Source organism: Rattus rattus, chromosome 1 (assembly GCF_011064425.1).
Source record: "Rattus rattus isolate New Zealand chromosome 1, Rrattus_CSIRO_v1, whole genome shotgun sequence".
Taxonomy (NCBI): Eukaryota; Metazoa; Chordata; class Mammalia; order Rodentia; family Muridae; genus Rattus; species Rattus rattus.
In genome coordinates this window covers 251956184-251972549 of record NC_046154.1, presented here as the reverse complement: position 1 = coordinate 251972549, position 16366 = coordinate 251956184, and the positions used below count along the sequence as shown (strand labels likewise).

The 16366-nt window shown below is 50.8% G+C and overlaps 1 protein-coding gene across 1 annotated transcript; it reads left to right on the top strand.

Moving 5' to 3' along the window:
* The first annotated feature begins 487 nt into the window (after positions 1–487).
* Positions 488–10303, top strand: Cenpm (centromere protein M). Its single transcript, XM_032918443.1, has 6 exons — positions 488–641; positions 1046–1125; positions 3336–3428; positions 5467–5546; positions 5935–6026; positions 9940–10303. Exons 1-6 carry the CDS (start codon positions 585–587, stop codon positions 10078–10080), a joined length of 543 nt encoding a protein of 180 aa, XP_032774334.1. The 5' UTR covers positions 488–584; the 3' UTR covers positions 10081–10303.
* Positions 10304–16366: the final 6063 nt, after the last annotated feature.

Below are 16366 nucleotides of genomic sequence, written 5' to 3'. Positions count from 1 at the left end.
CACATGTAGGCAAAACACCCATACCCATAAAAGAAAGAAATTAAAAATTAAATTGAAAAGCTTTAAAAATTTAATAAATCTTTTTAAAAAACAAAAAAAAAAAAATGAGATAGTAGGGGCTGGCTGGAGAGATGGCTCAGCAGTTAAGAACTCATGCTCGGGGGTTGGGGATTTAGCTCAGGGGGAGAGCGCTTGCCTACAAACGCAAGGCCCTGGGTTCGGGCCCCAGCTCCGAAAAAAAAAGAATTAAAAAAAAAAAAAAAAAGAACTCATGCTCTTGCTTGGGGCCTGATTTTGGTTCCCATCATTCAAGTCAAGTGGTTCAGAACTGCGTGTAAATCCAGTTCCAGGGACTCCGACTCCCTCTTCTGGATTCTGCAGCCACCCCCACTCTCAAGAGCACACGCAATTAAAAATAAATCTTGGGAGTAGGGTGTGGGGGCCGAGAGGTAACGGTTCCTTTAAGAGTGGCAGCTCAGAAAGCCACGCCCGGACATGCGTATCACGCCCCGCCCGCTGGAGGCGGGACTTGCGGCGGTTTGAAAGATCCGTGCGCTGAGCTGGGTGGCTCGGCTGCCGCTAAGATGTCAGTGCTGAGGCCGATGGACAAGCTGCCCGACCTAAACAGGGCTACCATCTTGGTAGGTGTGAGAGGCGCCCCTGGGCTGGCTTCCCTCAGCCTAGACCGGTGCGCTTCCTCAGCCTCGGCGTGCTCAGACAGCACGGGGCGGGCGGGCGCATTGCTCTGGGCCAATGGGAGCAGCGGCTCGCGAGGCTGAGGGACGCCTCCACCAATAGGCGCGCGGCTGATTTTACCACCGGGCTGAGTGGGCGTTCCAGTTCGAACTTGGTTTTCCCGCGTTTCGAGACGGAGGCCGGGCGATCCTTCCGAGGTTGGCTCCTTAGGGGTCCTCTTCTCGGGAAATGGCGCCCTCTGAGCTACCTCTAGCTGAGTGTGTACCTCCAGGAGGGATTCAAAGTGCGGGGCCCTCCAGAGGAGCCGCCCTGCTCCGGTCTCCACCTGCCTGGTTCTCTCCCTTCGCAGCTGGTGAGCACGGAGGATGCGCTTCTGCAGCAGCTGGCGGAGTCGGTGCTCAAAATCGACTGTGCGTCCGAGCTGAGGGTGTAAGTTGCCGAGGTTGTAACCTGAACTCTGGGCTGGCCTAGGGGGAAGGGAGCCGTCGGGAAAGGGTCCAACTTCTAGATGCCATCAGTCCTCAGTGAGCCTGCCCACGGTTGCCGAGCTGGCTCCTTTACAGGCCTCTGCAAACGTTCATATCTCATACGTGGTTGGGTATTTTCTCACTGAGGCCCTAAGTTTGGACGTCAGCATCTAAAAACAACGCGGGGGGGGGGGCAGGGGAAGGTGTTTTGGGGAGGTGCTTTTGGTTTCTTTTCCTCTTGCTGTGATAAATACCCTGACAAAAGCAACCTATGGGAGAAAGGACATGTTTGGATTGCTAGTTGCTGGAGAAGTCGATGCTGCGGGAATTTGAAGCATTTGGTCACTGTATCCACAGTCAAGAGGAAGCAATGAAAATACATAGGCGTGCTACTGCTTAGCTGACTTTCTCCACACTTAAAGACAATTCAGAATCCTCTCCTAGGGAATGGTGCCACTTGTAGTGGGCCTGTCTTCCTACCTCAACCCAATTAAGAAATTACAAACAAGGGCCGGAGAGATGGCTCAGCTGTTAAGAGCACTTTCTACTCTTCCAGAGGCCCTGAGTTCAATTCCCATAAACTACATGGTAGCTCACAACTACCGTCTGTAATGGGATCCGATGCCTTCTGCATGTGCATGCAGATAGAGTATTCATACATAAAGTAAATATTTAAAGACATTATAGTCCCTCACAAGGCATCTAGAAAGTTGAGACTCCCCAGTGACCTCAAGGTGACTCTAGATTGTTTCAAATTGACAATCAAAAGTAACTATAACGAGGTGACCAAAACCCCGGGGAGGAGAAAGTAAACACCATTTCAGAACAACATGAGAGGAGATACTTGTTTTTTTTTTTTTTTTTTGGTTCTTTTTTTCGGAGCTGGGGATCGAACCCAGGGCCTTGCGCTTCCTAGGCAAGCGCTCTACCACTGAGCTAAATCCCCAACCCCGAGAGGAGATACTTGTAATCATAGCATTTATGAGGCGGAGGCAGGAGGCTCCAGGTCAGTCTCTGTTACATATCCAGTTCCAGGCCAGCCTGGTCTACATAGACAGACCAAAACAATGAGAGAAGCCCACCTGTTTACTTGCTTCTGGTCCCCATCAGCCATACAAGCACAATAAGAGTTTGACTCTTTTTTTTTTTTTTTTTTTTTTCAGAGTTGGGGACCAACCCAGGGCCTTGCACTTGCTAGGCAAGCACTCTACCACTGAGCTAAATCCCCAACCCCTTTTTTTTTTTTAAAGATTTATTTATTCTTATAAGTACATTGTAGCTGTCTTCAGACACACCAGAAGAGGGCACCAGATCTCATTACAGAGGGTTGTGAGCTACCTTGTGGTTGCTGGGATTTGAACTCAGGACCTCTGGAAGAGCAGTCAGTGCTCTTCACCGCTGAGCCATCCATCCATCCTGGTGTGGTTGTGCACGCCTTTATTCCTAATGCTTGAGAGCCAGAGACAGTAGGATCTCTGTGAGCTCAGGGCCAACCCAGTCTACATAGCAAGGTCCAGGACAGCCAGAACCACATAGAGAGACCCTGTCTCAAAAAGGGCAGGTGGGTGGGGTAGGGGGAGGAGGTAAGATGGTAATAGGTTAAGAGTACCATTGCTCTTCCGGAGGTCCTGAGTTCTATTTCCAGCAATCACATGGTAGATCATAAAGGTATCTGACGTCCTCTTCTGGCATATAGGTACACATGCACACAGAGCACTCCTATATTTAAAAAAAATATATTTTTAAAAATAAAAAAAAGAGAATGCCATATATACAAAGAATGGGCAGCAGAATTCAAGAAAAGCCTTCAGGTGTATGTTCGACAACTAGAGATCAAGGCCAAATAAAGACTTAGCTGAGCCCATGAAGACAACTGGGTGAAGCCCATATCTGCTTCATCTACCAAAGGGATTCAGTCTCACCCCTAACCACCTCCATGCAGCACCCCTCCCCTGGGCCTGCTCCCTCCAAGCCAGCAGGGTTTGAGTCCTCCTGTCACTGTGGTCACTAGTAGCCCCTCCTAGCAGAAGAGTCGGTCTAGAGGGGCTTGGGCAGAACTGGCTCCATCCTGCTGGGCTCCTTCAGAGGCAGCTTCTTCCCCATAAAGGACAGTGTGTGACCAGTCACTGTGAGCTGGGTATGTGTCTAGTCCTGCAATGTCTTGTTTTTCAGCCACTTGGCCAACTCCCTGCCTTTGCCCTCCAATGCGAATCGGCCCCGAATTGACCTGATTGTGTTTGTGATTAACCTTCACAGCAAATACAGGTGAGAGCCAGCACAGGTCTCTAGTCTGGGCGAGTGCCACAACAGTAACCTTGGGATGGGAAGGCAGCGGGCAGCGGGAGGCTGCCAGGGCGAGGAGGGAGGACTTCAGAGTGTGAAAGACAAATCATGACAGTGTCACCCATTCATCTAGTTAATGTTCGCTGAGACGCACCGTATACACCTAGCAACAGAGAAGGAAACACCCCTGCCCTTGGGGTCCTCACAGCCCACCTATACCTGTGTACCATGTGCATGCCCAGTACCTGAGCATCCTACCCGCTACAAACTGCAGTGACAGACAGCTGTGAACTGCCATGTGGGCGCAAACTCAGGTCCTCAGGGAGAGCAGTCAGTTGTCGTAACCTTTGAGCCAGCCCAAATCCTACCCTTGTTTTATTTATTTTGGTTGTAGCACAGTGATGTAGAACACAGGCCTTTGCACCCTGTCCTGTGGGTGAGTGCGCTCCTGAGGTTTTCACACTGGGGATTAAATCTCAGCACATGACCTCGTGGATACGCTAAACCGTATCAAAACTACAAAAGTCGGGAGCTGGACAGTACCAGGACAATATTTGAGAAATATACTACTGTTTTTAAACACACCACTGTATTTGCACATAAAAGAAAAGTCCTCTAAGAATTACACCCAAATTGGCAACAGTTTCATCTGGAGAATTGGCAGCGAAGGGTGGTGCTAAGAGAGGGATTTTTTTTTTTTTAAGATTTATTTATTATATCTAAGTACACTGTAGCTGTCTTCAGACACACCAGAAGAGAGCCTTAGATCTCATTACAGATGGTTGTGAGCCACCATGTGGTTGTTGGGATTTGAAGTCAGGACCTCTGGGAGAGCAGTCAGTGCTTTTTTTTTTAAAGATTTATTTATTTATTATATATAAGTACACTGTAGCTGTCTTCAGACACACCAGAAGAGAGCATCGGATCCCATTACAGATGGTTGTGAGCCACCATGTGGTTGCTGGGAATTGAACTCAGGACCTCTGGAAGAGCAGTCAGAGCTCTTAACCACTGAGCCATCTCTCCAGCCCAGATTTTTTTTTTCTTATGTGTATGGGTATTTTGCCTGCATGTAAGTCTGTGTACAGTATTGTGCGGGGCCCATTGAGGCCAGAAGTGGGCATTGGCTCTCCTGGAGCCAATATGGAACTGAGTTAGAGACAGTTGTGATTTGCCATTATGGGTGGTGGGGATTGAACCTGGGTCTTCTGGAAGAGCAGAAGTGCTCATAACCACTAAGCCATGTCTCCAGTCCCAAGAGAAGGATTCTTACTCTGTGTGTGTGTGTGTGTGTGTTCATATTCTGCTTGATTATTTTATAAGCATTCATGAACTTCTCTCTCAGTTAAACTAGATTTTAAAAAGCATATATGAGGCTGGACGGGTGGCTCAGTGGTTATGAAAGTTTGGTTCCCAGCACCCACAAGAGGTTCACAACCTTCAGAAAATCCGGCTCCAGGAGATCCAGTGCCTCTGGCCTCCACAGACACCTACATTTGTGTACCTAAATTCATGCAAGCATCTGCCTATACATACTTTAAAATAACAACAACAACAACAATAATAATAACAATAATAACTTTTAAAACTAAAACTGCGGGCTGGAGAGATGGCTCAGTGGTTAAGAGCACTGACTGCTCTTACAGAGGTCCTGAGTTCAATTCCCAGCAACCACATGGTGGCTCACAACCATCTATAATAGGATTAATGCCCTCTTCTGGTGTCTGAAGACAGCTCCAGTGTACTCATATATAATAAATAAATAAATCTTAAAAAAAATATAAATGAAAAAATAAAAGTGCAGGGAATCTATCATTTGGGGTATAAAGACTAGAAAGCTCAGATGTTCAAGGTCATCTTAAGGCTAGCCTGAGGTACTTGATATCTGGACACAAAAGTACATACAACATAAATTAATGTCAAAAACAAACAGATTTTTGCTCAGCATTCTGGTGTGTGTCGTAATTCCACGTGTGCCTTTGTCTTATGGTTGTTTCCTCACCTGCCTTGCCCATCCCAGCCTCCAGAAAGTGGAGGAGTCTCTGAACCATGTGGACAGCAGCTTCTTCCTGGGAAAAGTGTGCTTCCTTGTCACAGGAGGTAAGCTTGGCCTCTCCCTGCTACACCCCTAGCTAGAGCGGTAGCTATAGACCCTTACTGAAGCAGCCTCAGAGAGGTTCTCCTTACCTGACCACTGGCTTTTTTTTTTAATGTATATGGCTCTTTTGCCTGAGGAGGTCAGAAGAGGGTGTGGATTCCTCTAGAACTATAATTACAGGTGGTTGTGAGCCACCATGGGTGCTGGGAATCAAACTCGGGTCCTCTGGAAGAACAGTCAGTGCTGTTAACTGCTGAGCCATGTCTCCAGCCCCATGTAAGAACGTACTTTTGAAGATGGACAGTGGTGGCACACACCTTTAATCGCAGCCCTTGGGAAGCAGTGGGCTGCGGGCGGATGTAGCCTCAAGTGTGCCTGCCTTCTTTGCAGCTGGACGGGAAAGCCACTGCAGCGTCCACCAGAACACAGTTATGAAACTGGCCCATACCTACCGAAGCCCCCTGCTCTTCTGTGATTTACAGGTGAGAACCCTGCTCCTTGCAGCCAGTATTATGATACAGTACAAAGAAAGGGCGGTGAACAGACAGGAAGCTATCAGGGCCGCTTCCTGAACAGTCCCCAAGTCTCCAGTTGAGGTGACACCTGACATGTAATTGTGGTTTGAGGCTTAGCTCAAGTCTTGTGTGTGTTTGAAAGTCCTGCTAATATCTCACTCTCCTGCTGGAGGATAAGTTCTTAGAAGATAGGGTGTCATGTTTGCCTCATTAGCCAGCATATCCTGGTGTCTTCCCTCCAGTCAGAGTGCCTGATGTCATCCTAACCTCCGTGGACTACAGGCCTTGTCTGTAGCGTCATGTAGTGTCACAGGACAGGACACATAGCAAGTAATAGGGACGTTTGTTAGATGGGCAGTAATAAAGCTGGGTGTGTTGCTTCCGTTCTGATAAGTTTCTGTACGTGTACTCACTAAGTGAGCCCTGGCTGCCCGTACACGGCACGTGTGCGTTTTCTCTCTGTTGTCCTTTTTTACTCATTGTACATCCCACTCACTGCCCTTCCTCCCAGTCACTCTGTCTCCCATTCTGTCTGTTTTGTTGTGTGTTGTATGCACACTGTGTGGTAGAATATGTCACTGTGCATGCCCAGAAGCCAGAGCAGGGTATCAGGTGTCCTTTATCTCCATCTGCCTAATTCCCGAGAGCAGGGTCTTCACTGAACATGGAGCTAGACTGACGCAGCAGTCCTGCCTGCCTCTGCTGCTCCTTCCCTCAGCGGCAGCAGTTACTAGCATGCACAGCCACACCCAGCATTTGACGTGGGTGCTAGGATCTGGGTGCGTGCTTTACACTTACCCACTGAGAGCTCTGGAGCCCAGAGGTGCATGCTTCGTGGATACGTGGTGTTCTCCAGGAGCAGTTGATGTACGCTCCCTGGGAGAATTACTGAAGGTTGTCTCTCTGGGCCTGAGCTGTCCTAACCATGGACCTGATTTGCTCAGTTGCTCCAAGAGATCTTTTGTTAGTTTCGAGGTTTGTTTTGAACAGTTACATCCTGGATCTAGCACCTTTTCCCAAAGATAGTGGCTCAGGGAGAACCAAGTCAGGACAGAACCCCACACATCCTGTGGTCTGGGGTTTCCTGTTACGGGGCTGTGGACTGCACCAGTGACTGCAGAATCCAGGTGATCTAAAAACTTAGATGCAAAGTAGAACTTAGCCTCTCCCTAAAGCCAGTCTTAGCTGCTTTGTGCATTCTTTTGCCTACCCTGACTCCCCATTTCAGTAATAAGAAAGGACAGAGGGGAGAAAGGGAGATAGAGATCTCTGAATAGCACTAACTAACTATAGTAATACTACTAACACCATAACCAATCTCCCTTAACCGACACCACCCACCCTGCCCAGAAGGTCATCTTGCTCAGTCACAGTCAGTTAGGCAGCCGGTTACCAGCTCTTTCCCATTCCGGCCTGCTTCCCCAGAGTCACCTGGCACCCTCTTCTCAGTAGTTTTATTTTGTACTGAAGAGTCATCTCTGCTCCATAACGGAGGTACAGGTGGTGGTTGTGGGGCCTGCTGACCGGATGACAGGAGCTCGTGCAGCTTCGCATATGGCCACAAGGTGGCAGGCCACACCAGTTTTTGAGTTTTTCTTAGGACTGAAGGGGGGGGGAATAGAGCAGAGCAGAGCATATGTCCCTGGGACACATATGGAAGGAGGACAGAGTGGAGTTCTTGCAAGTTATCCTCTGATCTTCGTGTGTGGGTTTCTCTGTGTAGCTTTGGCTGTCCTGGAACTTGCTCTGTAGACTAGGCTGGCTTCCAATTCAGAGGTTCTCCTGTCTCTGCTAGGGTTAAAGGTCACCACTAGCCAACCTTTTCTTTCTTTTTTTTTTCTTCCACTAAATGTAATTTTTTTTCCCTTTTTTTTTTTTTTTTTTTTTTTTGACTTGGGACCGAACCAGGGTCTTGCTTGCTAGGCAAGCGCTCTACCTTTGAGCTAAATCCCCAACCCTCACTAAATGTAATTTTAAAAAGACAGAGGGGGGTTGGGGATTTAGCTCAGCGATTGAGTGCTTGCCTAGCAAGCAAGGCCCTGGGTTCGGTCCCCAGCTCCGAAAAAAAGAAAAAAAGAAAAAGACAGAGAGGAAAGCCCTGGGCAAGTGCGTAGAGGAGAGCAGAGGCTCCTGTGCGTTTCTGGCTGGCTACAGCTCCCGCCCAGAGCACAGGCCTCCATCCTTCAGTTGAAGAGCCCATCTTCAGACTGTTGGTCCCTGCACATGTGAGTTGTCCTTTTCAGGGCGTACTCTGTCTTATCAAGTTGGAACCTCGCCGTATTTGGAGGCCTTTGTGTAACAAGAATTGCCAGATCTTTTCTAGGCCACCCGTGATCCTGCCCATCAGATATTTATATTATCAGGTACAACAGTAGCAAAATCACAGTTAAGAAGTAGCAGGAAAGTAAGTTTATGGTTGGGGGTCACGACCACACAAGGAGCCATTACAAGGTCACAGCATCAGGAAGGCTGAGAGCAGCCGTTCTGAGGTGTGGGACTCCTCTGGTGCCGTTGTCTGTGCCTGGCTACACAAGCAAGCGCTGGCACAGTATGTCTTCCAGGACGACATGGGCACAGTCATGGCAGGGTAGGGCACGTCTGCACAGGGCGTGAGTGACAGGAGGCCGCTGTGGCACTCACGCTAAAGCAGCAGGAGGTGGAAGACCTTTGAGGAGGGTTCTTCAGAACACCTCACATGCACAGTAGCACCGCTGTTAGGCACGGCACAGGACGGAACAGTGAAGTACACATATACATCCTGCTGAGCTCTAGTCAGGACCGCAGACAGGCCACTGGGGCTTGCTTGTTTGCAGTGTAAGAAAGAGTGACGGGTGGGGGCTGGGGCTCTGTGGGTAGAGTGGACACCGAGGCGGGAAAGAGCCCGTGTCTCAGCAGTGGACGTGGTGCTGTCTGGCAGAAGAGTGCTGGTCATGCGTGGTAAGTGCAGGGGCCTAGAGCGCGCTGTGTGTCGAAGGTCCTGAGAGGCCTGGGCAGGAGTAGCTCAGTGCTGGGGTGTGGAGCAGTGGGAAATGTCAGGTCTTTGAGTCGGTAAAGGCTCCAGCTTTTACTTGGAGTAAAACTGGAGCTGCTGAAGTTTGGAGCCTGGGAGGCCTGTGGTTTTGCTGTGGCTATGAGAGAAATGGAGAAAGAGGAGGGCAGAAACGAGGACAAGGTTTGGAGATTTTTCTGGAAGGGTTGAATGGCCTGGATTCATTGGTGTCCAGGAGAGAGTGACATGGGGCGGCCCATAGTCCTTGCTGTCTCCTGGACAGTCAACAGAAAGTGCTGGTAGCCAGATGTGAGGTGACAGGAAGACAAGTGAGAGACAACTGAGGCTTCCGGCATGGTGGCTGGCAACATGGCGCTGCTGCCTGTAGAGATGAGGCAAGGTTGCAGGAGTCACTGACTGGAAGTCAGGGCTGATAGTGCCCTGAGGTCGCTGGTAGAGCGCTATTTGCTTTTCCGCAAATGTCTGTAAGTGTCTCTTACTGCCTAGAACTCACTGATTCAGGGCCCAGACAGCTTTTTACCTGCAGCTGCCCTGGGCTCTCCACCCCATTACAGGGACTATTTGTAGGTGACACATCCTGTCCATCCACGCTTTTGTCCCTGTGGCTTCCTACAGTGCCTGTCAGTGGTTGAGGTCCAGCCTCTGCAGTGCCTCCTCCTGACCCTGTGCTTGACAGTGTCCTGTCTTGCTTGTCCAGTCCCCCATCTCCTCTTGATCAGGTCTGCAGAACGAGGTAGGGGGTAGGAAGCTGCCCGTAGGGATTGACTACAAGGTCCCCCGCAGTTCATCCTCCAGCTCTACCTGAGAGCCCTCCCTGAGGAGGGCCAGGGCCAGCCACCCCCTCACTGCCGTTCTCTGCTCTTCCCGTAGGTGGAGAGCTTTCGAGCTGCCATGGCACAGCGCCTGGTGCGTGTGCTGCAGGTCTGCGCTGGCCACGTGCCGGGTATCTCAGCGCTGAACCTGCTGTCCTTGCTAAGGAGCCCCGAGAACCCCCCATCCAAGGAGCTGTGAGCACTGCTGCCCTCCACGGCGGGTGAAGACCAGTCAGGGCCTGACAGGCCCAGAGGCAGCCTGCTCCCTGCAGGACTGAGCTCCACCAGGGAGTGCTGGGCAGGAGAGCGGAGAGACCCCACCAGCCTCCTGTCCCTCGTCTCACCCCACAGAGGCCCTGTCCCCACCTGTCTAACGTCATGTACCCACCGAAGGTTTTGGAACAGAGCCATGGCTTTAAAAACAGAAAATGTGTCTCACTCCTCGCTTTGACTTTGCAGATGCAGAAACTGACTCAGTACAATTACGGGGGCAGAGTGTGGCTTCCAGGACCCAGGGAAACGTCATGTGCTAGCCCTGCTTTTCTTACAGCCTGGCTGTTGCTCCCTGGTGTAAGCGGAGATGGTTCTACTCATGTTGAGAGGATTGAATGAAATGGCAGTGGCTTGCTGCCCGACACTACATTGCTCCCTACGACTTGTCAGTCTCTGTCAGCTCACACACGGTGCCATGCCTCTCGCTGCAACACCAAGGCACTCACCAAGCTAACCACCATGTTTACAAAAACAAAACTAGATTGAGGGGCTGGAGAGATGGCTCAGTGGTTAAGAGCACTGACTGCTCTTCCAGAGGTCCTGAGTTCAATTCCCAGCAACCACATGGTGGCTCACAACCATCTGTAATGAGATCCGATGCCCTCTTCTGGTGTGTCTGAAGACAGATACAGTGTACTCACATACATTAAAAAAAAGAAAAAAACAGACTGAGCTACCCATTTTCCTGTGTAGCCCTGGCTGTCCTGGAACTCACACTGCAGACCAGGCTGGCCTGGGATTCAGAGGTCCACCTACCATTGCCTCTCAAGTGCTGGGATCGCAGGTGTGTGAGCTGATTTTTTTTCCCCCCCCCGGAGCTGGGGACCAAACCCAGGGCCTTGCGCTTCCTAGGCAAGCGCTCTACCACTGAGCCAAATCTCCAACCCCGTGTGAGCTGATTTTTAAAACTACGCTCACATCAGGAACGAGACCTGCAGGGTCCGAGTGTGAGAAGAGACGCTGGCTGGAGGCATTGCACGCTTGGATCCAAAGAGGGTTGTAAAAGCTGGGCTGGTCCCCTCCGCTGACCAAAGTTCCCGATGCTTCAGAAGGTGGCTTAACACACGGGAGCTGGGGTGCTGTTGGAAACAGGAGAGACAAGTTCTAAGCTCACCCCACTTGGACGTCACAGGACCATAGCTCCCTCCAGAACATCCCAAGGTCCTACCCCTACTATGAAATTAGGGTCCAACTTACCTCTCTGCATTTTGTTGTTGGGTTTTGTTTTGCTTTTGGTTTTTTTGTTTGTTTGTTTGTTTTTTTCCAAGACAGGCTTTCTCTGTGTAGCCCTGGCTGTCCTGGATCAGGCTGTCCTTGAACTCAGATCCACCTGCCTTGAGTGCTGGGACCAAAGCTGTGCGCCACCACACCCAGCTACATATACCTTTCTGTCTTGGTAGCCCCCTGCATCCCAATAGGGACCTTAGTTTGGTAGGTTCCTGTGAGGCCACACATGTCACCTGACACTTGCAGAGCGCTTCACGCTCCACAGACTTGTGCTCACGCAGCAGCTCCTGCTGCTCCCCCTCCCAGCAGGCCTGCGGGGCTGCTGATTCCCCATCGCAAGGCTCATGGGAGTTGTCACTGAAGGTGTGCCCATAGGCACGGCTGGCATTGCCTTTTGTTCTGTGTGGCCCAACAAAGGTATGGCCTGGAGAACCTGAGATGGAAATGTAAGGTTTATGCCTGAGAAAGCAGCAGTCCTGTGAGCTGAAACCCTTCCCTCACCACAGACTGCCAAGTGCTTTGTCAGTACCACAGGAGTCATCAAGGGGGCCAGCACAGGTGCATCCAGGGAAAGGGGAAAGGCTGTGAGCAAATGTAACTGTCTCTCGGACTGTCCCCCTTGGGATTAGCATTGTCCCCAGACTGCTCGCTACCCTGGGTCCTAAAGTGGGGTGGGAGGCTGCTCAAGTGGCACCTGGGCTGGAGAAAGCAGCGTGGGCATGCTGTTACATCGCCTTTTGCTGCCACGGGGAAGCTTCTCGCCCCTTACCCCTCTCCTAGCTTGATGTGCACATCTCTGCCTTGGGTCCCTGTGCCACATTTTCTTTGCCACCTGGTGCCATTTAACAAGAGAAATGGCATCACATTCTCCAGTGAGGGCCTGGGAGCCATCCAAGTGCTGGGGGAGCTCGAGGCTGTCGCCGCTGCCAGCTCCCTGCCAAGATTGGCAGGGACCGTGGAACTAGAGGCACCTCTCTGGGCTTTGGGCTGGCCTGCCGCTGATGCACAGCAGAGCTGAGTGACACTTAAATGGCAATCAGGTGCCCTCAGACCTTCCTGAAGACAGCAGGGAGTGGTTGCTCCTAGCGTATGTCTGACTGAGGACATGACACCGGTGTACCCGGGACTGGGGCCTGCTGCTGAAGGGGGAGTAACTGGGCGACTTGAACGCAGCTGAACCTAGAAGCTACCAGGTGCTTGCTACCTACGTTAGGACTAAGATTCTCCTGAGAGCTTAATTTACATCACAGGTTCCTCAGGCTAGGCTGCCTGCTGTGGGCAGTTCTTATACCCACATGGGAAGCCCAGCTCTCTGCAGGGGGATGCAGAGACCCAAGGGTTCTGGGATTTGTCTAGTGGGACTTCTTGTCCCTGCCTTAGGTAGGGGTGGTGGCGGACCATTCCTACAGAGAAAGGAAGCTGTGGAATGGGATCCAGTATCCACCTGGCTTGGTGCGGCTCACTTCTGTAGCCAGCAAACATGAGAGGAGCAGTGGTCTTTCAGGCCAGCCTGGGCTACAGCATAAAACAATTTTGTAAAGGAGGATGGGCTAGTTTGTGGGGTGGAAGCATTGGCTGTATGGACCTGACTTCCATGTAAAGGTAGGAGAGAACGCAGTGAAACGTGTCCTCTGGCCTCACACATCATACGGTATTAATGCAGTTTGCAAGGGGCCGGGGCAAAGCTCGGCTGGTAGATTGCTTCCCTAGCGTGCGTAAACCCTTCTTCCGTCCACAGCACCACAGGCAGGCATAGTGGCTCAAACCCGTAATCCCAGCACTCAGGAAGGGAGGCTCCAGGTCATCAACTATGTAGTTCATTTGAGGCCAGTCTGGGCTTCCTGAGACCCTGTTTGATACAAACCAGGGCCAGCGAGGCAGGATGGCTCAGCTGATAAGAATGTTTGCTGCCAAGCCTGATGACCTGAATTTCATCTCCAGAACTTACTCCTGCAGATTGTCCTTTGACCTCCATATTTGTGCACATGCTTACCCCCCATTTATACAAATAAAATTCAAAACACACTTCACAACTCTCCTCCCCTCCCCTCCCCCTCCTCCTCTCCCCTCTCCTCTCCCTCTCCCTCTCCTCTCCCTCTCCCTCTCCCTCTCCCTCTCCTCTCCCTCTCCCTCTCTCCAACAGAGGCCTGGGCAGCTTAGCCACAGAGGCAGTAGTGAAGTGGGAAAGGACCAGGTCTGCAAGTCTCACCAGCAGGCTCACAAGTGTCACAAGCACACCAGAGCCTGCCGATGAGTGTGGAGGTCGGCCTCTGCATCAGTGTCTTCCTCTACTTCCTTATTTTTGAGTCAGCATCTCTCACAGAGCTCAAAGTAGCTCAAAGATAAAATCATATCCCTCATTCCCTGGTACCCTCGAGCTTTTCCCCACAACCCTTCTCATCCTTTGCCTACTAGAATGGCTCCTTGTTGGAATTTGGCTCTATGGCTGCCTGTTGCTGCTGCAGGACTCAGTGGGTGCCTGGTGCATAGGCAGTACTTTCTAGACGGTGAAATAGCTGTCTCCAGGAGGCCCAGAGCCCAGCCGCAGTCAGGGGAGCTCCCATTCCTCCTCCATAGCCTCACTGTCCGTACACGGCTGCCTATTGGCCCCTGGGCGGGACTTCACTGCTGCAGCCGAGAGGCTGAAGGTCTGCGGTCTCCTGTCCAGTACTGAAGGCCCTGTGTCTTCACACCAAGGCCATGTTTACAGAATGACAGAACCCTGCCATGGTAGTGCACCGTGGGTGTGTAGGGAGAGGGACTAGGAGTGAGGAGAGGGCCTGGGCTGTGGAAAGTGAGGCATTGCTCCATGGAAGGGTAGGGCCTGCCATTGACTAGGGTTCAAAAGAGAAAAGACAGAACCTCCCTGACCACTGTTGGCCTGAGGCTCCTGCTCCAGACTCTGTCCTGATCATCCCCTGCCACTGTTCCCACCCCTCCTCGGTGAACAGAAAGCCTGGCGGCCTTCCCTCTGTCCCCACTGAAGGGGACTTTTCAACATCATCCACTTTTCTCAGAACTAGATACAAGATGGGGAGGATCAGGGAGCCTCTACTCTGAGAACTGGACACTGAGAAACGTGGTGGGGCCGGAGGGTGCACGTGAAGATCCTGGGCCCTGGGAAGCCCCCAGGGCAGTCCGTGTTATGACTCATGTCTCAAAGGAACAAAAAGCGGTTGTGTGTGTACCTGGGGCTGTGCATGAGCAGTCCCCAGAGCACGGGCACTTGGGGACTGCCACCACTTCCAACTCAGAAACTATGGTGTCAATGGGCTTTTAATGAGACTGCAGGTATTAAAGCCAAACTGACCTTGAGGCTTGAGAACACCCCAGGTCTTAGCAGTTTCACATGCAGATCTGGGAGGCTGGGCCTCTCTGTCCCCAGGGATTACCTCCCCTACCCCCAGCACTATTGGGCTTGTCCCATAGACGGAGTGGCCTTACTTCCCTGGCGCTGTCTCTGAAGCATAAAGGACACGGACCATGCTTCACAAGCAGGTGGATGCAGACCCCAGCAAGGCCTTCGTTCCTGCAGGCTCGTCCTGTAACAGCTCTCAGCCCTTGAAAGCCTGTGTCTTTATCAGAAGCTGTTGGGGTACATTTTCAGGGCAAGAGTTTCAAACCCTACCCCCACCCCCAAATGAATTACCTCAAAAACAAACAAACAAACAAGTAAAAAGCCTGTTGTCGGGGACTTTGATCCCAACACTAAGGAGTGGGAGAGGCAGGTGGGTCTCTGAGAGGCCTCTGATCTGGACCTTGGAGTATGCCCATAACCATTATCGGAAAGGTCAAGAGTTGAAGATCATCCTCAGCTTTGAGTTCAAAGCCAGCATTTAGCAGATGAAAAGGTTGAGACCAGAAAGGCAAAAATTTATTAGAAAGGGTTTCAGCAACGAAGTCCCTCATCTTTTTTAATTTTTATTTTTGGTTTTTCCAGATGGTTTCTCTGTAGCCCTGGCTGTGGTGGAACTCACTCTTGGTCTCAAGTTCACAGAGGTCCACCTGCCTCTGCCTCCTAAGTGCTGGGATCAAAGGTGGGTGCTACCAACGCCTGGCTTCAAAGTCCCTCATTTTATATTCAAGAATATAATATGAATAGGCCGTTTATATTGCTTCACGAGCCATGTGAGTGTGCCTCCCAGAACTCTCCAGAGCTGCCCTTGGACATTGTGTGCACCATGGCACACACGCGCTCCACTCACACACAGATAGTAATAAAATAAAAATTTGGTGTTTTGAAGCAAGGGGTTTATGTGACCCAATCTGATCTTGAACTCCTGATCCTCCTGCCCCATCCCCACCCCCAAGGGCTGGCATAGTCTAGGTACCGTCCTCAGCAGTGGGGGAGAGAGAAGAACGCACCAAAGTCACATCGAATTGTTTGAAGTAAAAATTGTACTTTTTTTTTTTTTTAATGGGTGAAAGGTTGGGCTGGGGGGATGAGCCTGCTGGCCCAGTTACTCAAGAGGCAGAGGTAGGAAGCTTCTTGAGCCTGAAGTTTGAGGCCAGCCCCTGCCTCTGCACTGTGGCAAAATCCTGTCTGTTCTAAACAGATATATAAATAACGTTAAAAGGTAAAAAAAAAAAAAAAAAAAAAAAAAGGAAGAAAAGAAAAAAGATAAAAACAAAGGGCTAAACAAAACCCTGCTAAAAGGAAAATGCACAAGCACTACAGTGAACTTGAAACTGACTTCTTGATTATCTCATAGTCAAAAGTGACACACAAGAGCTTCTGGCTTGAGAAGGTGGCTAGCCCAAAGGGGACACAGAAGCCACACCACCACAGAACACTACCCCACACTGCTGTCCGTCAATTCTGTGAGTCGACTCCTTTATAAGAAGCTAGTAGGGGTTGGGGATTTAGCTCAGTGGTAGAGCGCTTGCCTAGCAAGCACAAGGCCCTGGGTTCGGTCCCCAGCTCTGTAAAAAAAGGGAAAAAAAAAAAAAAGAAGAAGAAGCTAGTAATGGTCTGTGATGCAGAA